The sequence below is a fragment of the Trachinotus anak genome, unplaced genomic scaffold, assembly GCF_046630095.1.
Source record: "Trachinotus anak isolate AG129_WGS33_773 ecotype Australia unplaced genomic scaffold, CSIRO_AGI_Tana_v1 ptg000003l, whole genome shotgun sequence".
NCBI lineage: Eukaryota > Metazoa > Chordata > Actinopteri > Carangiformes > Carangidae > Trachinotus > Trachinotus anak.
In genome coordinates, this window is record NW_027273854.1 from 19,221,544 (window position 1) to 19,248,788 (window position 27,245).

Here is a 27,245-nt window from a genome sequence, read left to right on the forward strand (position 1 = left end):
AGCCCGCTGGGTCACCGAGATGCTCCATTAAACACATAGTTAAGAGCATCATAAGAGTCAGTGGAGGGTAGAGAGGCAATCGGCCTTAAAATGTCCCAGGCTAGTAGGTCTATAGGACGTCTATAGTCCTTTATATATAGACCTGAGCATATAACAGAGGATTCAAGCTGTTTTGGCTCACAGGGCTCTCACACGTTGTAATTGTTACTATAAATCCTTCCAAGGCTTTATCTTAGCTGCACAGCTAGTGTTATATGTGGCAGTTTTGATCATAAATGCTGATAGTGGTTGCAGTTATGGAAATGCAGAAATGATTGACAAGTCCCATTCTAAAACTCTGTACGGAGAAGACTACACAGGCAAGTAATTGAGGCGACAAAGATGTAGAGATTTAATTTGCCAAAAAATGACATGCTGAAGTGACTGAAGACAAACAGGCTCAACATTCTTACTGTATAGAAATAAATTAAACAAGTGGACGATGCTTTCTTGGACAAAAGCACAAGAATTCAAAACACATGAGCTGTTTGTTGAGCTTAATTCATAATAATTCATAATTAATTCATAATTCCTTACACATTAACATAAGCTGAAAAGAAAAGCAGCTTTTTTTTCTACTTGTAAAGGGCGAGCTCTGTTTTGACACCAGGAAAATAATATATTTCATTGTAAGTCCACACGAATTATCATATCTGTCATGAAAAAATTGCCCTCTGACATTATCTGTAACTGCTGCCCAAGTATCAGATTATGAAGCAGGGAAACCCTCAGGGTGACACAAGATACTGTCTCCTCAGTTGCACAGTGGAGCGTTAGTTCTAATCTACATACTGTGTTCTCCAGTCTGTGTGTGTGTGTGTGTGTGTGTGTGTGTGTGTGTGTGTGTGGCAATTTGTGTGTGTGTCTGTGTATAAGGACTTTGAGGTGACTTTTTGTTCAGCACTTTTATCATCAGTGATGTTGCATATGTGTGTTTTCACACATATTTTGTCAGCTACACACTGCTGACGATGTGGTGTAGATACACATCTGGGAAGCTTTTTGATTCTTATAATTTTAGATTGTGCTGACAGTGAAGGGAGCCACCATGAATTATAATTAATTACATATAGACAGGATTGGCATCTACTTGCTTTTCCAGCTGTTTCTTTCTGTGAGTGTGTATCTTTTGTGATAGATCAGTTGTGTAATTGAGGAGGCGATGTGGATATGCGTGAATGGTTAAGGTTGAGGGGCAGTGTCTACATGTTCATTACTTTACTCTGAGGCCTTGTGCGCCTTATACATAAATGGATTATTTCATAATATGTGTATGCATCATTCAAATTGATGCAGCCTTCTCCACTGTACTTGGGTGTGTATGTAGAGTATGAGATGGGTCAGTGCGGATGTCAGTGCATGTACAGTGTGTGTGTGTGTGTGTGTGTGTGTGTGTGTGTGCGTGTGTGTGCGTGCGTGCGTGCGTGCGTATGTACTTTAACTGTGGTTTCTGTCGTGATCATGAGTGAGCCAGACCTTAAAAAATCAATCAGCTGGAGTGAAAAAGAATGGGAGCGCACAGAAGGAAGCAAAAACAAATACACACACACACACACACACACACACACACACACACACACACACACACATACACACACACACACATAGAGTGAAGTCCTAGAACACTGCAGTGAGCCATTGAAAGTAAACGCAAGCAAAAGGAAAGTAGAGACACACTGTGCTTTTCAGTTTTCACTTCAATGCAGCAAGAGTCTTTCCACTTATCTCACTCCTGTAATCACTCGTTTTTTTCTATCCCTCCTGTTTCTTTTCTGTGTCCTCCTCTCTCATTCTGCATCATCTTTCTCGTCTAATGCTCCTTCTCTCCACAGTCTTTTTCTGTCATACTCTCTCTCTCTCTCTCTCTCTCTCTCTCTCTCTCTCTCTCTCAGTTTTTTAATTAAAATCTCTGTATCAAGGGATTCCGTTATGGTGGTGATTTAAATGGAGGGGCTGACATAAACTTAACATTACTGTCAGACCAACACAAATTCCATCAGCCTTGGTTAAATTTGCAGTGCTGGCCATTTTCCAAAAGGCTTTTTATTCTACAGCCAATATCTGTACCACCTCCTATCTATCTTTTATTCACAGATATCCCTATGTGCTGTCTTTTTTATCTATAGTGTATAGGGTCAGAGGCATGCATCATGAAGTGTAGCTACTTGCACACATGCAGACTGGAGTCTGACTCATACTGGATGTTTGAGGCTGACACTGAGAGCAGAGGCATCTTATAGGGGAACAGTGGAACTAAGCACTCAGGGCTCCAACATAAGGAGGGTCCGCAAAAACCCTAGAGTTAAAAATATGTTTTATCTGCAATTATGATAAGCATTATAGGGCAACTTTTAATGTTGCCTCAATATATAGTTTATTGTACCTAAAACAATATTAGAGCCTCTCTCACTGCTACCAGCTCTTTTCAAAAAAAAAAAAAAAAAGTACAAGTAGGCTACAAAGAGAAAAATGAAAGAACAGTCAGAGGAGATGCAGCTGTCTACAACACAGAACGGTATTTCAGAAAGGTTTAATATTGGTACATAATGTGACTAGCCAGCTAATATTGAAATAATTAGCTTGCTAATAAATTACCAGCATTGCCTTCTGTTTGTGAAGCAGCTCATGTTAAATTTTATTATGCTGCGTCTGTGTGTTGTAACAGACTGGCCTAGCCCTTGATGAAAACTAATTCATCTTTATAGTAGCAGATACAACATGATTCCAGGCAAATATTATGTGGTTTTCCAGTAACCCTTTCTCAGCGTAGGGACCAGAGTCAGATGATGACAATCTAAAAAAACTGTGACTGAAATAAGGTTCTAAAACCTCACAGTGAAAGTGTCACACACTACAGATGTATGCCTGTATTCAGAAACTGAGCCTTAAAACGAGCTGTTAGGACCGCCAAAACTTTATGATGTCATAACAAAGCAATCACTGCTCTCAGCCATTCCTCAAGCCCCGCCCACCTGGACCCACCATCCAGCCCTGCAGGATTTGGTTTCTCTGAGTGTTTACCTGAAATCTGCTATATTTCTATTTGATCACTCGGAAAGCTTTCAGCCATCGATCTGTTGTTACTAGAGATCCAGAGAGAAGGGGATGTAAAGATGATTTTTGGTACTTAAAACCACAAATATATCTTCTTATGGATATGAAAACTTCACTGGAAAAGTGTAAAATATGACCTTATTTAGACAGAGTAGCAATTGATGTTTTAAAAAGGGGAGGGACCCATTGAGGCTGCACATGAGCAGGAATCATGTTTTTGTGCTATGCCGCAGTTTGATAAAATAACAGCGTATAGGCAAATACTCGTTTCTTTAACACAAACATGTAACATAGATAAACATCCTTTAAAGACCCCCACTGAAACAATTCAAGTGTTAAACCTATGATGTTTTTTATACAATACAAGACATATCATGAGCGAAATAAGCAGTCAACACAGCAACTGCACATTTTCACCTTGGAACTGCACTGAACCAGTGACAGTCTCATAAAAATGGATTCAGACAGCCAGGGATTCATACATAACATAACTAAGAAACCAATCCGATCAACTTGTAGGGATGGCGGGGTGGGGCAAAATAAACCTGAAACTTTGTCAGTACAGAGAGCGAGAGTTTGCATTAGCACAGCCACTGCCAGTTATAAGCTAACAAACAGTATAACACAAATAAAAGATGCTAACTATGCTAACTGTTCTGATAAGGGTGCTAGTTGCCGAATTTGGTGCACAACAAACTCCTCATCTGAGTCTCAGTCTGACTGAGTGGAGTCTAACACTAACCATCTTGATACGTGCTGCTCCCTCACCAGTCACTGAAACCTTGTCAGTACAGAAGAGCAAGCGTTTGCATTAGCACAGCCACTAATACTGTGTCAGCCACTGCCAGTTACAAGCTAACAAACAACACAACCAATTAACTACGTTTAGCATTATGATACATCTTCTAGTCACAGACTTTGGTCACAATAAACTCAAAACTCTTGAGACTGGGTTGGACTGACACTGAAACGTGGTATTTCCTCAGCTAATCCTGTCTCACCCGTCAACCTAGTGCAAGCAGCGGGGGGGGGGCGGGACGTAAGGTTTGAGATTTTTTGAGGTTAAGGTTTTAAGTGTAGATGAGCTTATAGCCTCAGTTCTTGTTTTTTTTTTTGTGGGAAAACCATGTTAAACAAAATATTAATCATAGTAAAATATTTTTCCATATTTTAAAACATGTCTGGAGAGGAACTTTAAAACTGGCTGTTAAAGAATTGTGGCCAAGATTTTTTACTATAAAAAAAAAACTTCACCTTCTGTTAGACAAACTCAAACATATGTTTGGAATTTCTATGCTGCAATTTGATCTTACATACAAGCCACTCGGTATGCCGATACTGAATTCAACCTATAATATCAGCCATGTTTATATATTGGTCGCACTCGTAGCAGACAGACCTGCACATATGCTTGTCACGCACACACACTCCGACGCACTCGCACTGAGTTATATGCCCACAGTGCCAACCACCTTGCTGTGAGAAACAAGACACTTCCTCTCCTCATGGTTGCACCCCCTCCGCTCCTCTCCGCGGCCCTCCTCCTCTACGGTGGACTCACTCTCTCTGGTGGATGGGAGCCTGTGGCCGGGTCTTCATAAATCAAGATGTTACCACCGGCACTATAAGGCTACTTTTTAATTAAAACTGTGAATCAGTCTGCCCTGATTATGAATTGTACTCTGCTGCCAATGAATAAAATATACAGGGCTCACTCCCCCTCTGACTCTTGCTCTGTCTCTTTCTCTCTCTCTCTCCCTCCCTCTCTCTCTCTCTCTCTCTCTCTCTCTCATCACTCGCTGCTCAATTTTCCACCAGAAATTGAGAATGTCCACAGCAGGCCTTGGCCGTGCACTGCTACTGAAGGCTGACAGCATTGTGAAATAGTTGAGGAGTTTAGCGGTTGCATAAATATAATGACTCTATATGGAGGGTCTGGCGCCACTGGGGTCAACACCATTATATTACACAAAACAGCCAGGAGTTACAGAAACACACCAGTGAAGCTGCTAGGCCAGTGGGGCCTGGTTACCGCACACTACCACTGCTTTAATTGTGTCTCAACAAGTGAACTATGTTGTTGTTGGGTTGGATGATCCTATCAAAGGAGAGAAGAGAGTGCAGTCGATGTTATGATGCTAACAAGAGGAAGCTTTTGTCCACTGGTCATGTTGCGGTGACAATGTTTTTGTGCCATTCATGAGGACAGAGACTGCAAGAGGAGCAACTCAGGGAAGAGAGGGAGCAGCTCTGCTTTCCTTTTTTCCTCTGTCAAAGGATAGCGACGGTGGCTGTGCTATACTGTCAAATGAAATAAATAAAACCCAAATCTATGAATATATTTATATGCAAAACAGTGAGTCTTAAAAGCTCCTCTTAGGAGTACCACCAGGTTGAAGCTTAACAACATGTCTCCTTCAAGGGGCTCTATTACTAATTTATGACCTTTGCATGTCTTGCAAGTACAACTGAAACCATCCCAGGGAGATGTGGGGATGAGCCAGGCCTCAATGAAGCAGAAATTAGCCCAATGGAGCGCGGCGGCAGAGCTGGAACGCAGCGTAGCGCTGCCACTGTAGTGCCTCTGTCTCCCTTTACATTACATCAGCGGGCGAGTGCGAGGAGGAACGACTAACTGGAATTCAATCTTACAGCTTTGCACAAACAAACTCATGAATGATAATGGGTTGCTAATTGAATGTACTGGAGCGATTCACTCTGCTGACTGTGGCGCTGCAAATGGAGTCCTCCAGGTAGTCATGACGACAGGCAACAGAGAGGCTCTGGAGGTCTCCTGACCTGAGCTCCAGTCGGATCATCTTTTACACATGCTCCCGGTAGTCAGTGCTGCCATTTGGTTATATTTGCATCCATGAATAATTATAAGTAAACTGATTGCAGTTGGTGCGTCACTGAGCAGTTTGTGAAGTTAGTTTGAGTGCGGGTTTGTCTTTACACATCATTTCCCATACAAACAGTCTGATGATTTTATTCACCGTCCATGTGACCGCGAGTTAGTTTAGGTGATAATGCTGCAATAATTTGGCTTTATTTACTGTATTTCATACTTTAGATCCATATTAGAAAGATAAAGAAAACTATTTACCACAATAAAAAAAAGAATCTCACACTACTAGACATTTATTGTTGGTTGTGCAAACTGGATGTAACAGTATGTAGTTTTTATATCTCCTCTGTTATTCATCGATTATCAGTATTGATGTGTACTAAACTATATTTCACCAGTGATTAGCATCCTAAAGCGATGTGACATAGGATACTGTTGTGACTGTCCTTCACTGAGTGTCTGACCTGCAGAGGTGTCCTCGAGCAACATGCTGAATCTCTACCAGCTGCAAGGTTGTTAATGTGCAGCTGACCACTCGTCTCTGACCTTGTTGTGGACGGGAGCAGGCGAAGAGGAATTTCTTTACTAGTAACAGGTGCTTTGAAAAGCTGCTTTTCATCCAGAGGGATGGTATATTATCAGCTCACAGAGAACATACCGTCCGGCTTCACTGAGGCATTTTATCTGTGGTGCGTCTGCAGCAGACATCCTGTCATACTGCTCTCGGATTAGAAAAGCTGTCTTCGCTTTGTGGAGACCAGTTTTTACTCCGGTGCCACCCACAATGCTTAGGTGTTCACCTGTGGCAATGTGTTTGTTCCTGTCTGCTTCTGTTCCTGCTGGATGTCTGCAGACTGACTGACTGTCTTTTTTTGTGTGTATCTCAGTGGCTCTGCCTGTTGAACTGGTAACCCTGCCCGTCTGTCCATGTGTGTTTGTGTGTGTGTGTGTGTGTGTGTGTGAGTGCATGCAGTGCTGCTGTTCTTTTCCGGGGGTTGCGCGTCTTCCTCTCTCACGTCTGAGCGTTTGGTGGGATTAAATCCGGGGGACATCCGTTGGAGAGACGCTCTTAGATGTCATTATCCCTGTGGGGAGTCTCATCATCATCCTGTAGCGGGGAGAGGCACTCGGCGCACCAGCCTGGGAAGACTGCAAGAGAGACAGCCGTGACAGCCTTACGTCTGCAAGAAAATTGTGATGATCTTGCAAAAAAACAGCATCTGAAAAAACGGCGGAGACATGTACAACCTCTCTTTATTGGAAAAAGGCAGTATCAAGGCTTGGATAGTAAAATCTATCCCTGTGTAGCTTCTAATCATAGCAAGTCCTCATGAAGAATACCTGGAGCTAATTGAAATGTGTAAAATTAGCAACAGAACTGATAGCTGAAAATGAAAGTCATCAGTCAATATTCAGCCTCAGGGGAGAGTGAGGAGATAGCTTTCCTGCAGTCTGTTAGCTGAGGTGGACGTCTGTAAAAGATTATGGGTGGGGGATTTTTATATAACCTTTTGTTATTACATGTGGACATGAGGGTTTTGCATAGAGCCAAATAAAGGTGTAAAAAAATGACACTTTTGAGTAAAAGTTCCTAAAAATTAACAAAAAAAAGTGCACACATCACTAGCCCTTTGCAGGGCTAGTGATGTGTGCATTGTAGTGGCGGACACAGCAGACACAGTACAGGGGATGATTAGGCCATGTTCTTGCTTAAGCATATTTCAGGGATAGGGTTTTGATTTATCCAAGCGTACCCATGAGATGTTGATTTCCACTTGAAGTGGCAGATTTCGAGCATGAAGCCACACTGTGTTCCAGTCATTTTCTTTAAGAAACCCGTCCCGCGCCACATTCACTCCAGATTATTTTCTCCCACAATGGAGTGGTGCAGATACCTTTCTATAAAACCGTGATCACACACAAACACACTTGGCCTTACGAAGAAAACAAACAAACAAACAAACAAACACAAAAAAAAGGGAAAAAAACAAACTCTTGCACACCTACTAATCCAAAAAGGCAGAATCCTGGTGCCAAAAATAACAGCTTGGAATGAGATGGATGGAGGAGGACAGATTATTGCTGCTGTAATCTGTGAAAAGCTGACAATAAAACACATTTAAAGTGATTACAGCGCTGTTATTGGCACGGGGGGGTCACTCAATACACCGTACCCTTCCTATCCCTAGCTTTACCTTTCAGCAGACAATGCAGTCTGCTGCATAACACCGCGCATATAAACACTCCTGTAGAGGTCTTTCACAATGACACATGGACTGAAGCACTAATGCTGATGCAAGGCAGCTGAGGAGAGACAGCAAGTAGAAAAAAACCAGGCAGAAGGCAGAAGGAAACAGAGAGAAAAGTAAGGGTGGAGGAGAAAAAAGGAACAGAGTGGAGAGAGGGATTTCGGTGCTGAAGCCACAAATCATGGAGAAGATTAAGCGTCTCTTCGGCGAGGCAGAGTAGGTGTAAATAGAAACGTGTCCCTGGGAGAGATCCTAGAGACCGAGTGCTTATCTCCCTGAGTGTTGTCAAAACACATTTGTCAATCTGAAGTGTTCAAGTGTCTTTGTGTCTATAGGAGACTTGATATACAAAAATAAACAGCTGATGGTAGATGGAAGATGGTTAGAAACAAACATGCATGCCTACAAAAAGACACACAACCTGGACACACACACCACATACCACCTGAGACTAGACAAAACCATTTTCACTTTGTTATGACCCCTGGCTTGAAAGAAGTGTGCGGACGAACCAGTTGATCATGCATTACGCTCATGTCTGACTCCCTCCGCTGCAGGACCAGCACATCATCAAACAGCTGCAGGCGGGTTTACCCGTTCAACACCTGCCACATCTGAGCCGACGTTGAGAGAAATGCTTCACGTTGTGACTCTGTCTGCCCTGTAAATTAGCCAAGTGAGTTTGGGGCTCTGGCGTTCTTGTATGGCTGTGAGGGCTCACTGGGTGGCTCGGCAGCCAGGAACAGCACGTCTGCATTTGTTGTTACTCAGTCGGGGGCATTATTGATATCAAACGTGTTGTCTGAAAGCTGGGACACCCAGTTTTTCCCCCTCCACTTCCAGTATAGTTGTGCCAGTGACTGTCCAGTTCAACTCAACAAGCCTCATCATTTGCATCCATGATAAGTAGACTGTTTGTCTACAGTTGGTCTACCAGTAAGCACCGTGGTTCACTCCAGGCAACCAAACACAGTTGCTTTGCATGAGATGATTCAGCAGGGCAGAAATCTTTGAGAAATCTGAGGTGAATCACTGATACATAACAATGAAGAGTAACCCAATGAAGAGAAGTTTTTATAAAACCTGATCCACAGAGAGAGAACTGGACCCGAAGGAAGTTGTCAAAGCCCAGTAGACCTGCGTAAGTCAGGCCTTAAGAACATGATTTCTGTCCTGCCTCTTTGGCCCAGGGCCAGCTGGAATTTTATGATCCTCATAATTTCATTAATTCATTAAGGGTGGCCACTTCATAATGTTCTGGAAGTGGAGAAAGCAGCGTGATTTGTCTGAGGGCTTACCTTACATTTCATCCAATACAAGATCTACAGACTGTTAAGACTTGGCCTTTGTGCCTGTGAGTATGGATGGCTTGTTATATTAAGTTCCTTCTTAACCAATTTCCAATTTTGGGAATCAGGATGCATTTAATAATGGATTTCTAAATGCACCCACTTCCTGGCCCTACCTTCTGTTCTCTTGGCATCTTCCTGCTGACTCCTGTGACAGAACCACAGGCTCTTTGGTTCCCCAGTAACACTGCAATAGACAGATATATAAATGGTATACTTCATTCTTTTCTTCATTGTTTTAAAAGCCTGGTAGCCCACTGCATGCTCACATAATTAGTAATTTGGGAGTTTAAATCAGTTGCATCAGTTTACTAAATACAGGTATGCACAATAAAAATATAAGTTGCCATAAAGTGGCAGAAACATTTTCAAAGTGCAACATATGACTAGCACCATAAAGTCCTGTCCTACATATGAGCATCTCATGGCCTCATGTAGATGTAAACGTAGACTCTGGCAGAATTAGTACAAAACTATTCAAATTGATATTAAAATATGATACCAAATATGTGTATGAATAAAAGGAGGAAACTTGTTTGAAATAATTTTAGATCAATAGTTTGTTCCAGATGATGCCTGAAGCGCGTTTGGTTCTTCTGCCAGGCTGAATTGGAAAATAAAGTATAGACCTGTGGATAATATCGATGAGTGTTTGAGCAGGACTCTCTCACCGTGGCTGCAGCAGCTGGAGAGCAAGTCACAACAGAGATTCACTTTTAATATCAACATGCATCTTTGTCCAGACCAAAATGGCTTAACGGAGGGCGGGCCGACTCTCTCTGTGGCTCGTCGGTGATTGCAGAGGGAGTTTAGTTCGCTCACCTGGGACTCTGTCCTGTTTATCACGGATGCAGCAAGCCTGGAGCAGAGGCACGGACAAGCAGGGGAGCTGTACAGCTGCAAGGGGCTGGAGGAGACAACACTGTGCAGCAGGTTACACACACACACACACACACACACACACACACTCAACTTATAAATAAAGTAGGAAATTTTTGCGGAAGCGTAATCATAGTCCTTATGCACAGGAAGTGACTGTGCCCCCCTTGCTTTCCTCCTGCCATAATTATTCCATATATAACAAACATCTGTCTGTCTAATTATCCACAGCTCAGGGTCCACATGTTAATTTTCTCATCAGACTAAAATGTCATATGTCGAGGGGGGGACATTTCTGCCCCTGCCTGCTTTAGTTGCTTACAGCCTTTTTGCGTTTCAACAACAGCCAATTTTAAAACCTGTGAAATGAGAAACAGACGCACAAATTAGTTTTCAATAGAGACTTTAAGGCAACAGCAAGTGTTGCAGCTAAGGCCCTGGGTTGTCTGCTCTCTCCCTCCCTCCCACCATGGGGCTACAGGTTGTGTGAGTGTGATCAGCCACCCACACGTCTCGCTGCTGTGGCGGTCAAAGAGGTTGTCCAGGTAACGTTTTCTTTCGTCACCTGTCAGCACTTGTTCTGGGTCGGGGCGGGGCGCCACCTGAGGGTTTAGCCCGAAAAAGCACAAGGTGGCGCCGACGACGACTTAACAGCATCTTTCTCCCTGCAGAACACTAAAAGCCGCAGATGAAGTTTCTGGTCCTCATCTGTTCGTTTCTTCTAATGAAATCACAAGCTAGCCCTAGACAAAAGAATTATACTCATAAGTAGCCTTGAGTGTGTGTGGGTTTGACGTAACGGGCAATTTTTCAAACTCCTGGTACTTACTCTGCTGCTGCTAGCCTCTCATCATGACATTCTCATTTCAATTAAAAGGAGAAATGAAGCCACTACCGCACGCCTGACTTAGCAGGTTCAGATAATGCACATGCACCATAGATGGTTTTGAAGTCGTCCACAGAGATATAGGGAGATTGTCTTTCCATGCCATCTTCTGCTGTCCTCCTAAATATCAAACCAGGCAATAAATGTGAAAAATTGCCCGTCGCCTTTGTCCTCCAGTTTTCATGCAAATAACACCATCGACAAACCTGACACTTACCACATAATGAGAAGAGGGCGATGAGAGAGTGCGAGCTCAAGAGAGAGATAAGTGGGAGAATTTAGAGGAAGCATTGTTCGTGGAGACAAAATGATAAAACAGAGAGAGAAAGAGATAAATAGAGTTCAAATGAAAGGAAGAGAAAGAGGGAAGCGGGGAGGAAGAGAGCAATGGGCGCTTCAACGTCCCCTCTTTCTGGGAATAGACACCATTATGCCAGTAGATTGGTCCTGGAGCCTCAGCAAACATGTGATTGCAAAGCCTGGCTGGTCTGCTTTGGTGAGGGGGCTGGTGAGTGGCTGCTTCAGAACATCATGTACAGACACAGGTCCAAACACATAATCACACACACACACACACACACACACACACACACACACACCACCTTCCACCTCCACAGCAGGCTGCTGAGACAAGCTGCATGAATATTTATCAGAGCAGGTTATAATGAGTTCTCACATTAGACGGCCATTTCTTTCATATTCTCACGTATTCTAGGTTTGGCAGCAAATCCAGCATCCACCTGATTTCTCAGCTCATCAGTATGCTGCGCAGTGACCCGCAATGTGGCCTGGTCACATCCCCCAGGGCAGAAGGGCCCGGTGTGTGGGGGGGTGTAGGGCTCGGCGTCTCAAAAAATGCTACCACGGACTGAAAAATGTTTTTAATATTGTCATGTGCCGTGCGCCGTTGAATCAATTTCAAATCAAAGCCGTCTCATTGCTGAAGATTAGCACTGAGGTTACATTTTTTTTTCTGCCAGCTTTCATTTGAACAAAAAACAAAAAAAAACAAACATAAATGTCAGCTCTAAAAATGCATTAGGGAGAGCAAGCCACTGCTGGCGCTGTTCACAACCTTTCAAACCAAATTCATCAACTTGCACACACACATTTATACTGCCCACGAGCGCACAAACCATTCTCGGCAGTAATGTTTCCTGTCCTGTGTGGATTTATTACTGTGAGAGCAGAATGTGCCGTGATTGGAACAAAGTGCTGTTCAGTCACATATATTAAATACAAAACTCAAACAATATGCTGCCTGTTGGTTCACCTGTAAACCCACATAAAGTATCTTGATAAACTGGAAAGTCAATTTTCCTTATTGCGCATGTGTGTGGACCACGTCACGACCTGCCCTCGAATACATGCAGAGATCCACTGTGTACTTCCTGCTAGTTATAATTGTGTGATTTATAGCTGACAAAAAAAAAAAAAAAAAAAAAAGAGGGGAGTCAATTACAGAGCTGTGTCATGCCTCATAACCCCTGCTCTGTCAACTTTCCACTACAGCAATATGAGCCATGTCAGCCTCGACGTTCATTAATGACTATTACTGCATTTATAGTCCATTTGGGTCCACTTAGTACCTGGTTTTGTTTGGTCGGGGTGGGTAACTACCTGAAACACTGTGTTCTTACCTAATTGGCTGATGCCTTGTTGCATGTGAATCAGTCTGAAGCAGTCATAAAGGAGGCGATAGGGACTAGAGTAGAAAAAGAAGAAATACTCTCTTTAATCCTGCTGTATTAAGAGTCTTTTCTCTAAATGTCGCTTCGTGTTCAAAGATTTCATAAGTCACATCGTCACTGTGTAATAGATCTTGTTTACAGATTGGAAAATTAGCCAGTCAACAACAGTCAGCCATTAAAAGCTTTTGAGATTTGTCAGCAGGAATTTATGTGTGTTTGCCACAGTGTCTTGCAGCCGCTTGCAAGCAGTAATTCTCAAAGCAGATCCTAGGTGGCACAAACACAGTGAAGCAGTGTGATTAGCATGAAAAAACTGGCAGCAAATCAATGAAGGCTGCAGCAGATGACTTTTCGATAAATCTTTCTCAAACTTTCTCAAATAATCAGTTAATTGTCTGGTGTGTAAAATGTCGGCCAAAACAAAAAAAGAAGTTTCCTAGAGCACACAGTGTCAGAGTCCCTTTTGTGCCAAAGTTAGAACAGTTTCAGACGCCTTCTCACTGGTTTAAGGTGGGCGGGGCTCAGTTGCAAAAAGGTTATTGGCTATACTGGTTATTGGTTACTCCTGTGCACCAATCATCATAATTTAGTAACATTTGAATCAAACCTGATGACAGTTGGTGATATGTTTTTGGGTCGGTTGGACCCACAGAGTCATGATGAAGCAGGAATGATACCTGAGATGTTAGAAGGAAGACAAGTCAGTAAGAAGACAAGTCACTTACAGATTCCTGAGTAGACTAGGGCGGCCCGGTAGTCGAGTGATTAGGGCGTGTACCATGTTGAGCACAAGACGCTCTTAGCAGGCAGTCACCGGTTTGACTCCCGACCAGTCCGACTCTTTCCTGCATGTCAATCTCCTCTCTCTACCCCCTTTCCTGTCAGTCTCCACTAATCTATCATAAAGGCATAAAAAAGCCCCCCCCAAAAAAAAGATTCCTGAGTAGACTAGTCCGCAACGCCAAAGATGGTAGTTGTATGACACATGTCCCGGCCCTTCTCTGAAACAGCTAATCGTCTGCCCAACCTGGAAATATATCTAGCAAGCACACAGTCAAGGTTTACAACGGTTGGTGTTGGAACACCTTTGTTTATGCTTAGTAGAAGTATCAACTGTGGATGATTGTGTTTTAAACCTTATTCTGGGATAAAGTAATTAAACTTTTTAGTGTGTTTATCAGATTTTTTATCAGATTTATCAGTTTTGACTCTCTCCCCATTCATTTAGACTGTTGTTAGCCTGAAATAACTTCCCATGGGCGTTGCCTAGATGGCTGCTGAGTGGTGAGACTTGCTTAGAAGGACTTTGATAATACCCATGGATGCTTTTTCCAAGCTTCATTTTGAATTGCTGAGAAACTGAAAAGCATTGGAAATTTGAAATTAAGTTTTCAGGAGTTTTAAAATATGAGTCCAAAACCCAAGGTTACTCAGTTTACTATTTATCTATTATTTTCTACTACCTCACTATATAGACGAGTAAAAAAATCAGATAAGGCTTACATGTGAGAAAATGTAACCTGTGAATTTCTGACATTTTTGCTGATATAAAATAAATATCAAAATAGTTGCTGATTCATTTCAATTTTGATCAAATGGCTTCAAATTGATCAGTCAACTAGTCGTTTCAGCTCTACTCTACACATAAGATATTCTTAGATCTCTTCTTGATTATCTTGATAACAGAGTTTATATTTTCTTGCAAATGAAAGATTTTCACAAAATACTACGAAAATAATAGGATAGTGTGTAGATGGATCTTTTTGCATTTTTTAAAATGTTAAATATGTATGTGCATGTGCATTCAGAAAACTTTCCTCATGACAAAAACTGCAGAAAAGTGTGCGTGGGGGTCCGGACCTCCGGGGTCTTGGACTGGTAGAGGCTATCTGCGGTCCACCCGTGTGTAACTGATAGGGCTGCTGTGTGCACTGGTGTGGCTAATAGAGCAAATGGTGGGTGAGACGCGAGGGCTGGCTGACGGGGAAATGGGGTCATTTAGTGTCATAACCTCGCTCGTGTAATCCACAGTTTAATACACGCCTTTTGTGTTTCTTTATGAGACATGCTTTGACTCACTATGGGACTTTTTAATGGCCTCATCTTTCTGAATGATCTTTGGAGTTACACAGTGCGGTGGCTAATATAATCTGTACCCTGGGGGCGTGTGTGTGTGTGTGTGTCAGGAGAGATAGGAGATGGTGAGTTTGGTGTGTGTTTTTGTGTTCACATATAAAATGTGTCAGAGGTCTCTATGCTAATCTGAGCGTAGAGGAATTGGTGTATAAAATATTCCCACAGCAGAGTGAGCTGTGCTGAACCACATCACTGCATTTACATGATCAATGCTTATTGCAAATTGTGTGAATGCTGGTGTGTGTGTGTGTGTGTGTGTGTATCTCTGTGTCCATCAACTGTGTCTGTATGTGTGCGCATGCAGGCCTATTTTAATTGTTGCCATGGAAACAGAGTGCTGCCAGAGAAGTCCAGATTCAAAGAGGGCATCTCTCTCTTTCTCTCTCTCTCTCTCTCTCTCCCCTCTCTCTCTCCCTGTGACTCTCTCTCCTCTCTGTATTTCTTCTTCTTCCTCCTCTTCTCTTCCATCCCTCCTTCTTGCCTTTCTCTCCGTCTTCTGTCGCTCATTTCTTCCTCTCTCTTTCATCTTTCTTGCGTCTCACCAAGGTCCTCCTTGGTTTACACTATCTGTCTTTCTCTCGTTTTCCTCCCACTCCCTCCTCCTCCCTTCTCTGTCTCCTCGTGCCTCTTATCATCCCTCCCTCATTCCCTCCCTCCCACCTCTCCATCCTTCCTGGAGAGTGGTGTGCAATTGACTATTAACACAGGGACCTGTAATTAGAGCTGACGAACCTCCAGCAATTAGTTTTCCCTAAAGAAGTTGTTCTGTCATCTCTGCATACATCCCTTTATCCCTCTCTCAATCTCCCTCTTGCTTTTTCTTCCTCTCTGTCATTTTCTGTCTTATTAGCTGTCAGCTTCATTGGGTGGTTATTGTTTTAGTGTTTTTGTTCTTCTTTGTACCTTCCATCTGCCTTGTTAAAGGCAGTCATGTATGAGATGTACACACAATACACCACTCAGAACAAGTTTATGAGCAACTACACCCCCACCGTGCTGGGTATCTCTGCCCACAAAACCTGAGTGAACATCTATTCCCACTGACTGTACACCTACACCGACTATATGCTGATAAACTCAAGAGGACACATGCCCTCCCACACACTCAGATGTATACATACAGAGAACACACACATCTTGGTCAGAGAGAGAGAGAGAGAGAGAGGGAGAGAGAGCTTCTTTTTCATGTCTGGCTTTGTATCCGGCGGTGGTGCTGCTGTCCCACCTTGCCTCCATCATCTCTTTCCTCCTCTCCTCTCTGTCTTTTGCACATTTCCCTCTCTCCCTCATTCTTCTCCCCCTTTTCCACCGGTCCACCTGGCCTTTCCCTCCTGTCTGCATCCCCATTAATGAAAAGCTCTATAAATAAGCACAGAGAAGAGGGAGTTGGAGAGAAAGAGAGCGATACGGTCAAGTAGAGCGTGGGAGGGAGGTGGAGGGATGGAGAGATGGACAGCAAATGACTGTGAGTGCTAAACTAGGCCAAAAGGGGTTGAGGGAGGAGGGTGGGTATCATATCAAAGTCTTGCGAACTGCTCCGAGCGCCTCCGCTGTCAATCACTTAATCAATTTTGGCGTCAGTCAGTCTGTCTGCGTCTCAGGTCGGCGCGTCACTCATCTCGCTCCAGACAGTTGTCAGTCAGCCGGAGTTGTCATGAAGCTGTTTTTTCCTCCATCTGCCCTTTTGTCTCGTTCTCGTTCCCTCCATGATTTGCTTTGTTCTTCCCTTCCTCTCTGTTGCCCCCCCCCACTCCTCTCCGTCCTCTCCGATCAAGGATCCAGCATCTCATCTGGAGGGAGAGTTTATATCCTCCATAATATATACCATAACACTGCCTCAGAACATTCCACATGAATTATTGATCCGTGTGAGATTATACGTAAACCATAAGCCATCATACCATGTATGTGTGTGTGAGTGTGTGTGTGTGTGTGTGTGTGTGTTTATGCACTATTTATGTGTGTCAAGTGTGACCTCTTCTCTCATCCATCTGTTTGTTTAAAGCCTCGTTTTCCACAAGGTTTCCCTCTCCTCCCTCGTTGCCCCATTTCTGTGGACCGACACTGATATGCACTGATTCATATGATGCATGCAGCCTCTCAGCAATTCACTTTATTCAATCAATGTTGCATGTTGCTATGTTAACCCCTGTCTCTCTCTCTCTTGCCATCTCCCGCCTTCTTTTCTTTATTTTTCTTTCCTTTGTTTTCCTGCTTTTTTTTCCCCTATCTTCATCTCCTCCTGTCCCCCCCGTCCTCTTCCTCTGTCTTTCCAGGTATTACTCTCCCACTCCTCCACCATGCCTGTCTGCGGCCACCGCAGCCCCTCCTCACCTCATGGCCATGCTGGGGCCTCCCCCTCCGCCCCCTCGGCCGCCCAAGAGCAAGAGAGGCGAGCCCGACCCCTGCATCCGCCTCCGCCTCCATCACTCCACCGCCGCACCAGCGCCTCTCTCTGCCTCTCCCTCCTTCTCCTGCTGCTCTGCCTTCTCCACCTGCCCCCGGCCTGCCACTCACGGAGAGAGAAGGGCGGGGGAGGCGGTGGCGGCCACTACATCCCCATCCCCCAGCCCCCTCCACACCACATGGCCCTGCCCAACATCCTGCGAGGCCTCAGCATTGCCGTCGTCCTGGTGGGCAACTCCAGCGAGGTGGCGCTGGCTGGGGCCCGGGAGAAGGAGGACTTTCTCCACATGGCGCCCAACGTGGAGGTGCTGACCATGAATGAGACAGACCCTAAAAGCATCATCAAGAGCATCTGTGACCTAATGACCGAGCACTGGCTGCAGGGCGTGGTGTTTGGGGACGACACTGACCAGGAGGCCATCGCCCAGATCCTGGACTTCATTTCAGCCCAGACCCATATCCCCATCCTCGGAGTCCGCGGGGGCTCCTCCATGATCATGGCTGCCAAGGTAGGACACCCAAAGTCTTTCTTCAGAAAAACAGAAAAAAAAAGTAATTGTAATTGTGCGCGGATGTTTGTGCAGGTGGTTGGAGTGTAAAAATAAAAAAGGAACCCACCTTGGAATCAGCACAGATAAAAAAAAAAAAAACATCCTTAATAGACCTCCACTTTAATTGTTTAGCCTTGCTACTGGAGGTTCAGCACAGACAGCAGACCTGCTTGCTCATTTGCTGCCATAGCGTATGATGTAATGCTGTTTGGCTCCTGCAGGGCCATTCTTCACTATGACCTTAAATCTGTACTGGATTCCGTTTTCGATTGGCTGCATTTAGCTGTCAATCAAAGATGCGTGGCTGTCACTGCTGTGAAATCACGTTAGGGATGGATTACGTCACCGTACACACTGTGCAACCTTTTTTTCATCAACAAAAGATACATTTAAAGACTGGCCACACAGCTTAAACTACTGTAGATGAGGTTGCTATTTAGTTGTGATGAATTTGTCGTCTTTTATTTCCTGTGTGTTTTCCTGTGAAAATGTAACAGTGTCTACTTGTGTAACTGTTACTGGTTAGATGTAGCAGGGCTCTCCTTCACACTGACACCGTTACAGGCTGAGATACACTTGTGTGTGCGTGAAAGTGTGCTGCAAACTTCAGCCGTTCTCTGCTACATTGTCCTCTTGATATCTGCCCAAAACAGAGATGCCATTTTGACTGGTTTGACTACAAAAGGAGGGTTTCTCAACTCCTCCCCTACCACCATACTGCATTAGTATTAACACTGGGTGCAGACAGACAGACAGGGTAAGCTGGGGTGTCTCACTTGAAAGACAAACTGCCAACAGCTCTGAATCCAATGACAGGATCAGCTGGAGATTGCACCAGAACAGAGAGCTAGATCTCTGCCTATTTACTAGGCCTTGCCTAATGGGATAAAGCAATCTGCTGCTGCTTTATCTGCGTCCGCCTGGGATCTGTGCTTGGAACCCATTCCACAAAATCAGCTCATTCATTTGTTATTTTAGACACAAATCCAGCTGTATTAAATAATAAGGAAAAAGTCTCTTGAATGAAACCTATGCTAAAAGACAGACACTGCTGTCCTGATGTTGCTGGTTGCTTGGATCTGGGGCCTCATAGAGTCTCAGTCTTATCTCAGCCATCCCTGTCTTTCTCCGCGTTGTCTCTCTCCCGTTTGTCTGCTGACCCTCTGGTGTCAACAGGTCGTTGTACCAGCAGAGACATGAGTCGCAGTGACACGGCGAGGCCAGCGGCCACCACTGAATCTCTTCTCTCTGTTCCTTCTCATTAGAGCACTCAGGAGAGAGATGGCAGGGAAACGTCCAAAAACTGCACTCTTCCGAGCACAAAGAGTGCTCCCCAGTGCGCACATTTTCTCGCAGCACAGTGCTCATTCATGCACACATGGTCTCCTTTTTCTTAAATTTGAGCTCTCTCTGGCCCAGCGCTGCGGCCACATGTGTCTTTAACCTCCCCCAACCCCACCAATATAACATATAAATCACTGAAAGCACCCTGGCTGCCCTCCTGGCCCATGGATAGCTACACTACCTGTGGCAATTTATGTTTGTGTTTTATAGCATGGAAAGATGCAGGGATGTGGTGGAGGGGGAGGTGAAGCAGTGTGGGGGATAGTTGAGGAATGCAGGGGTGTGGGTGTGTGCGTGTGTATGCGCAGGGACTATCATTCATTAAGCACATGTGCCCTAAGTGCACCAGGCAGCAGGAAAGAGCAGTGTTTTGTGGCAGAGGTTTAAATGGATTTCCCCGGCCACAAGCCAGAGTCAGCCTCTCCTGAGAGCCTCCTCCTGGCTGCACCGGGGCCCAGGAGAGCGAGGACGGGGCTGCGCTAAAGCTCAGTCTCCAAACGGATTTGTGTCTGCTTAATGGGCTGAGACAATGGAGTGGCGAAAATGCGATAGAGAAGGATCAGAGGAAGGAGCGAGAGAGAGAGAGGGAGAGAGAGAGAGGGAACACAAGGGGGGAAAGTGGAGAAATCGAGATAGTGAGGATGAGATTGGGTGGAAGAATTTCTGCTTTCAGTGAAAGTGGGCAGGGGAGGAGGGGCGGGAATACTTTGAAGGGTTTTGGCCAGATCAGGTGGTGTTCAGACAGAGCTGTCTGTCTGTAGAGGTGATGGACAGATGAGGGGTAGAGACAAGGGCTGAGGCAACGGCAGAAGAGCTCGACTGGGACGAACGTGGGGAGGGAGTCTGAGATGGAGACACAGAGGGAGATAAAGAGAGAGCAGGAGGGAGAGAAAGACAGAGTGAGGAGAGAGAACTTTTCGCCCACACAGCAGAGATGGAGAGAAAAAAAGAGTAATTGTGTAAGATAGAATAACAGGATGTGTTAGAGGACTTATGAAAAGGAAGTGGACTGACAGAGACTGGGAAATAGGGATTGCAATATGAGGTGTTTATCTTACAGCCTCGCTCCATCACACACACAAATACACACACACACACAAAAAAGTGTGCACCCATCAAGACTGAAGGCCAGCTGCTGCTATTACAGTTGGCAAGACAACCCCTCCTTTTTCATTACACATCCAGGGAAGGATGATAACAGGGAGCGACACACAAGGCGGAGAATACAGCGTTTCGATTTTTAGTGCAGCCTGAATAGGAGAAGATTTTGGAGAAACGGTACAAGATAATTCCATAAAATGTACCCTCCGGAGCAAAGTAGTGTAGCGCCGTGTGAAGAGTCAGGTTGAATCAGAATCACAATAACATTTTTCTCCTCACATATGCATCTACAAGGAGTGTTACTTGGTATGTGTGGTGTTGAAAAGAAAGCTAAGCGCAGCATCATGTGCCAGTGGGAGATACCGGTCCCCATCCAGCCCAGTATCATCACCCAAGACTTTTCTAACATAACTGTCTCTCAATCAGCTGTACAGCTCGGCGAGCCTTCTGACATCTGTAACAAGAACAAAACTGGATTTTTTTTTTTAGAGCAGTTCTCCTTGGGGATGGAGCAAAACTGCAGCAGCAGCTCAGCAATGGAAAAATAGGGAGTACAGCTACTACAGTGGTTGCATCTGTACATAGAGCTCAGCAGTGGGAAGTGGCTGTGGTGCTGTAGTTACTGCTAGTGCAGAGAAAAAGTGAACTTCTGTATAAGCTTGAAAAGAAGGAGAGTTAAATGGATGAAGGAGGAGGCCAGGTGGCTCCAGCATCAACAAGGAATGAAGAAGGAGGAGGAGGAGGAGGAGGAGGAGGGGAAAAGGGAGAGATGGATGGAGGCAAAGGGCACGCACATCTATATCAATGAATAAGATCAGAGAGGGAGGGCTGGGCGGTAAGTAAGAGGATGAGTGTACTGAGTGCATGGCCGCACGACTGAGACAGAGAGAAGGAGAGAGACGGAGAGAGGGGAAGGCAGAGTGACACAGAGCGTGTGTTCGCAGGGAGCGCAGCAGCAGGTGTATCGGCATCTATCCGGCGTGGCCAATGGTACAATGAAAAAGAGAAGCCGCCTCTCTCTGCTCAGCGGAGGAGGAATAAAGGAGGAGAGAAAGATGGATAGAGCACAGCTGTAGCCACATCTGTGAAAGACAGGATATGATAAAGGAGGAGGAGGAGACGGAGGAGAGAGAGGGAAGGCATCCAACAGTTTAAGGGTGTGTGTGTGTGTGTCCTTGCTCGTCTGTGTGTGTTCATGTGAATTTGTGTTACCTAGCCAACATGGCTGTAGTTGCCAGTCTTTTGTCAGTAGTGGTTTCCAGCACCACCCTGCTAGTTGTCCCTCTACAGCGTGTGTTGGACTGCAGTAATCAGTCTGATCTAAAGCTTTGGCTAATGCTCATATTATCAAGACATGGTGAGCCATTTTCCTCCGCTTGTCTAGAAGGTATGGCTTTGTAGTGGTACAAATAGCTGTAGTTGTCGCCGATCACCCCAGGGCTGCTGCACAATACGAACAGCGAGCTAATCTATGAGTGGAAGCTACTGCTGCTGTAGATCAGTGGAGAGATAGCATCCACTTGTGCTCAGGATTTAAATGTAAGATCGTCAGCAATTAATGAAAAAAAAAGAAAGGAAAAAGCAGCCGAGCCCGATCACCTGAGGGAAGCTATAATATAAGATGAATACATTTTGCACACATGCAAACACATGCAGGCAGACACACAAAAAACAGCGCGGGCATGCACACGCCCACACCCCAGTTTTCTTAAGTATACACAAAGACGTATGCTACAAGGGTAATTCATGTATGAATATTAAATAGATAGTGGAAGAAATGCCACGCTAAATCCACAATGAACTGCTGTGGCTGCAACATCACACACACACACACACGCACACGTACTAACAAAAACACGGTCGATTCACACACACACACACAAACAAGATGTGTTTGCTGCCATCTTTTGTGCAACTGGCAGCCGTCTCCAGGAACAAAAACACAGCAGGATGCCATCAATTAACTTTCGCCCAAATAATTCAGGCCTCAAATGTGGTCGTTTGCCTGTGGGCGTCCAAGCTTTTGTAAGGAAAGAGAGAGGGAGTGATTTTGTGTCTGAGAGCACAACTGTCCCTGCATGTGTGTGCGTGTGTGTGTGTGTGTGTGTGTGTGTGGTAATTCTTCAGAGGAAACCGGCTCGATGATAGTGTAGAATTGGTGTTGAACTGTGTCCAGGGATAATTGTTGTGGAGGGTGTGTATGTGTGTGTGTGTGTATGTGTGTGTGTGTGTGTGTGTGTGTGTGTGTGTGTGTGTGTGTGAGCGAGCCTGTTGAACCATTTAATAAGAGCACAGGGTTGAATGCAGTGGAACAATTAATGCCCATACCTCATTTTAATGTTTAAGGGGAAATTGTTGTGTTGTTAATTAATTTTTGGTCACAAAAAGAATTCTTCTTGTTTTGGGCGTCACTTCCTGTTTGACGCACACTCACCACATCCTCTTGGGGGTTTCAGTCCAGTGGGTTGAACATAAATGTACCTGCATTTATATTCCCAATTAATGTCCTACAATAGCACCTGTTGTTGTAATAATCACTGAGGTCCTGTACTCTATTAATGTAATGTGCCGTTCGGCTTGGCAGCACCGCGTCCTTGCTAAAACATGGACGCAATTAGAGGCATTTGTAAATGATGAGAGAATTAAAAGTGAGTGTTCCTGTGCCTGATGTCTCGCTCTGTGTTTCCTGTTGTCTGCTTTTTTATTTCTGTTCCCATCTCTTTCCCCTAATTGTTTAGCTCATTCATGAATTTTGTTGTGTCCACTACAGTAAACACAGTAAAACCCTTGTAAGAGCTTTCTGATCTATCCTCTCATCCTGGATATGTTCTCTGTCCTTTTTTTTTGCTGCTACCTTTATCCAGTTCTATTTTTGGGTGCCTCTCTGTTGGCTGTTTTATTGTCTCTCTGTCTCTAATCTTCGTCATATTCATGTGGTTGTTTTCAGTTGCAAGCTCGTTATGATTGGCTTGTCTTGTCTGGAAGTTTTAAGACTGAATCTTGTTTATATTATCAATAACATCTATTGAGAACAGTATGAAAAAGCTAAAATCCCTATAAAAAAGTCAATCAAACAGTTTAATTAAAGTTATATTAAAGGCCACACAAGGAGTGGCACATCTTTCTTTTTCCAAATAGGTGTTTATCATTATTTTTACACAGCAGTTTTTCAAAGTGGAGAATAACGCAGTTGCTCATGTTTACTGTGGTGATGGTCCTGTACGATGGTTCTGTACCAGGACCATCACCACATCACTGACACACATTACTGACGTGTCCGCATCTGCAGACACACTGTGAGCCGGGTTTCCGTGGCTCGACGAAATGTCCCACTACTAGTCTCTTCTTTACCTTCTCATTGTCCTGGTTTAGAAAATGTGACAACCCACTGTGTGTGTTCCCCTTTTCTGGAGAGAGAAAGATCGAGAGAGAGAGAGAGGGAGAGAGAGAGCGAGAGAGAGAGAGAGAGAGAGAGAGAACGAGAGAGAAGGAGGAGGGTGGGAAGGAGGTAGTGAGAAATATCGAGAGCCCTAAATTTATGTGTCCTATTTTCCAACCCCGTTGGTCTCAATTTACTCCGGCCATTTAGAATGTGGCCATTTTTAAACTCACCCCATAACTTTCTTCTATACTCCCCCTCCCTCCCCCTCCTCCCTCCCTCCCTGAACTGCCTCACTTTCAGTCTTTCCATCTCAAGTCTATTTCTCTCCTCTGCTCTTTTGCTTGACGTTACAAACAGATTGCTCCCATTCAGTAGATTAACGTCGGCAGATATCGTGGTTATGTGAGCTCTGAGAGGACTAGGGAAATAAGTACAAATGATATGAGTTTGGCTTTTACAAAATGATTGATATCACAGGAACAAAATAAAATGGTGTTTTTTTTTACGTGTTGGATGAAGAACTGGAAGTGGCCTTACTCTGATTTGTTCAGTTCCGGCTTTTCCCTCCATCCAGCTCCCGCCTTCTTTTACCCCTGCATGTTTTCAGGAGTTCTCTTTCATTTGCCCTCTCTTTCCTTATGATGAATGTGGTCGGCTGGCAAAGGTCTGGTTCATCCTGTGGCAGCTCACATGAGGCAGACAGACAGATTTACACCAGATGCACAGGTGTTAATTCACCCTCCTCCCCCACTGACCTTCTTACCTGTCCCCCCACCCACTTCCTGCCTTCCTTCAAGCTCCCTCTCTATGATCCTCCCCATTCGAAGGCACTAGAATGGAGTAGAAAGAAAACATCCCTCACACCTCCAGCCATGTATCCTCACCTCTCTCTTTTTTTTTTCCCTCCTCACTGGTTCAGGCACTGTCTGACGCCCACCCCCTCCCCTCCCCTCCCCTTTCCTCCTGCTTGGCCTCTTTTACTTCATTCTCACTCTGCCCCCCTGGTACAGGACCAGGCACACCTTCCTCTCCATCCCAAGCCTCCATTCACGTCTCCTGACTCCCTCTGGCCGTGCCCTTACGCCCCCCCCCCCCCCCCCCCCCCCCCTCCCTCTCGCCTTCCTCCTCTCACTTCATTGCAACTATAGCACCAGCCTCATCTCCCCTCCCTCCCTCCCTCCTCTCCTTTCCTCACTCCTTGCCCCTCCTCTACCTCTCATCCCACAAGACACAAATTGCCCAGGCCTCCCTTTTCCCACTCCTCCCTACATCACCACCACCACAGCGATCTACAAGAACCCCCCCCCCCCATTTCCTCCCCTTCTTTGACACCCATCCTCCCCTCTTATCCCCTCGTGGACCTTACACCAGCCCTTTGCCAGGACCCTTATTAGCCTTATCTCCGCCTGCCTCCGCCCCGATTCAGAGGTGGAGAGGGAATGGACCTCTATCTATTCATGGGCAGAGATGAGTCAGAGCTTTTCTATAAAGCCATACAATATAAGAGGAGAGGAAAGGAGAGGAGAGGGGGGAAACTTTAGACTGGTTAATTACCGCCTCAACAGCAACTACAAATGAAAGGATCAAAGACATGCTGCTGCTGCTGCCCCACCCCGCCAAACACAAACCTCTTTAACCTTTGACATGACCATTTCGCCTCCAACTGTTTACATCTGTCCATACATAAACCTCTGTCTCTGTTGGTCCTGGTGACGGATGGTGAGATTCAGCCCCTCGAACACCCAGCGTGTTCCTGTGAGAACAAAACAGAGCGAGACTTCACTTCGTCTTCACTGGAAATCGCTCTAGATTAGAGTGTCACTCAAAGCTGAGACGCGTAACATTTTTACATCCAGAAATCGTTCATTTTGATTCATTAGTATAATCACTGTAAACAAATGAGGCTGTTGCTGAAAAGCGTGGCAGCTTCTGCGCTAGATTTGATGGTTTGTGCCACATGGTCTTATTTGGCCAAAGGGGGATGATCCTCCAGCTCAAATTGATTTTCTTTGCAGTAAGGTCATAATAATAATAATAATAATAATAATAATAATTATTATTATTATTATTATTTAAATACACTTAATTTATATAGCACTTTTCATACACAAAATGCAGCTCAAAGTGCTTTGACAAATATAAAATAGACAAGAACATAAAACAGGAAGGAAGAGAGAAAAAAAGAATTAGAATAAAATCAAATAAACAACTCTAAGAGCTAATTGAATGCTAAAATGAACAGGTATGTTTTCAGTTCTTATTTGAAAATGTCCACTGAATCTGCCCCTCTAATATTTCTTGGTAGGGTGTTCCACAACTTCGGAGCATATCGGATGTATTATGGACGCATTAATTCAGTCATGATATATTGATTTTTAGAATGACATTGAAGTACATGTTGCACTTTTGGATGCCAACATTATAAATAGGGATTAAAACAGAAATCATTATGATGCTATTAATCACCTGCCCACTGGTCATTGTGAGGCAGAGATGGTAAAGAATCACATCTTTTATGGATACATACAAGTTTGACTCAGTTAGGATCTTGGAGTTAAAAGGTATAGCGATGTATATCCATCACTATAAAACTGTGTGTCAATTTCTGGACTTTTTTGACAATGTGACAGTGTGCCAGAGCAAAATCGAACTGCTGTTGAATATGGTGCTGAGGGGAGATACCTGTATACTCACTGAGACTCATGTCTGTTTGCTCAGTGACACTCGGCTCCAGAGCTCGCAAATGGAGAGGTACAGTGGAGTTTGAGATGGGTGGATCCCTGTGTGTGTGTGTGTGTGTGTGTGTGTGTGTGTGTGTGTGTGTGTGTGTGTGTGTGTGTGAGTCAACTGGCTTGTCTGGTCATATCAGTGCGCAAATCCTCCACAGCCTCAGCGGGTCTGTCCTCAAAGTGGTTTGGAAATGAGCAAAGGGGAGAGAAAAGGAAGGTTCTGCTGGAGAATACGATGCAATGGCAACAAAGGAGACTGGAAGGAAAAGAGGCCAGAGGATGCATCTGGATAATCCAACTGATCATGTGACTTTGTTGACCAGTTAAAGAGTTAAACTAGTTCATCCAGTCGCTCTGTGCTCATCACTGTACTTCATAAACATTTCAGATGTTGATGTATATCACAATATAGCAACTATATAGATGAATCAAATGGATTCATGGTTGTGCTCTGTTCATCAATCAGACAAAGCTCCTCACAAACATCTGACCAAAACACCAGTAGCTCATATTTTTGATTTTGATTTTATTAATTTGGTCTTTGGAAAATGATAACAAAATATGCATCGATTAGTCTGCAGATTATTTTATATATATATAT

The 27,245-nt window shown here is 44.4% G+C and overlaps 1 protein-coding gene across 2 annotated transcripts in view; it reads left to right on the forward strand.

Annotated features, from left to right (window-relative positions):
- Window positions 1-27,245, forward strand: part of grin2ba (glutamate receptor, ionotropic, N-methyl D-aspartate 2B, genome duplicate a) — a 128,833-nt gene that overhangs the window by 17,245 nt on the left and 84,343 nt on the right. For both annotated transcript variants that reach the window (XM_071474401.1, XM_071474402.1), the window contains one exon: window positions 17,408-18,046. In XM_071474401.1, coding sequence (XP_071330502.1) covers window positions 17,408-18,046 — 639 coding nt within the window. The remainder of the gene's footprint in view (window positions 1-17,407; window positions 18,047-27,245) is intronic.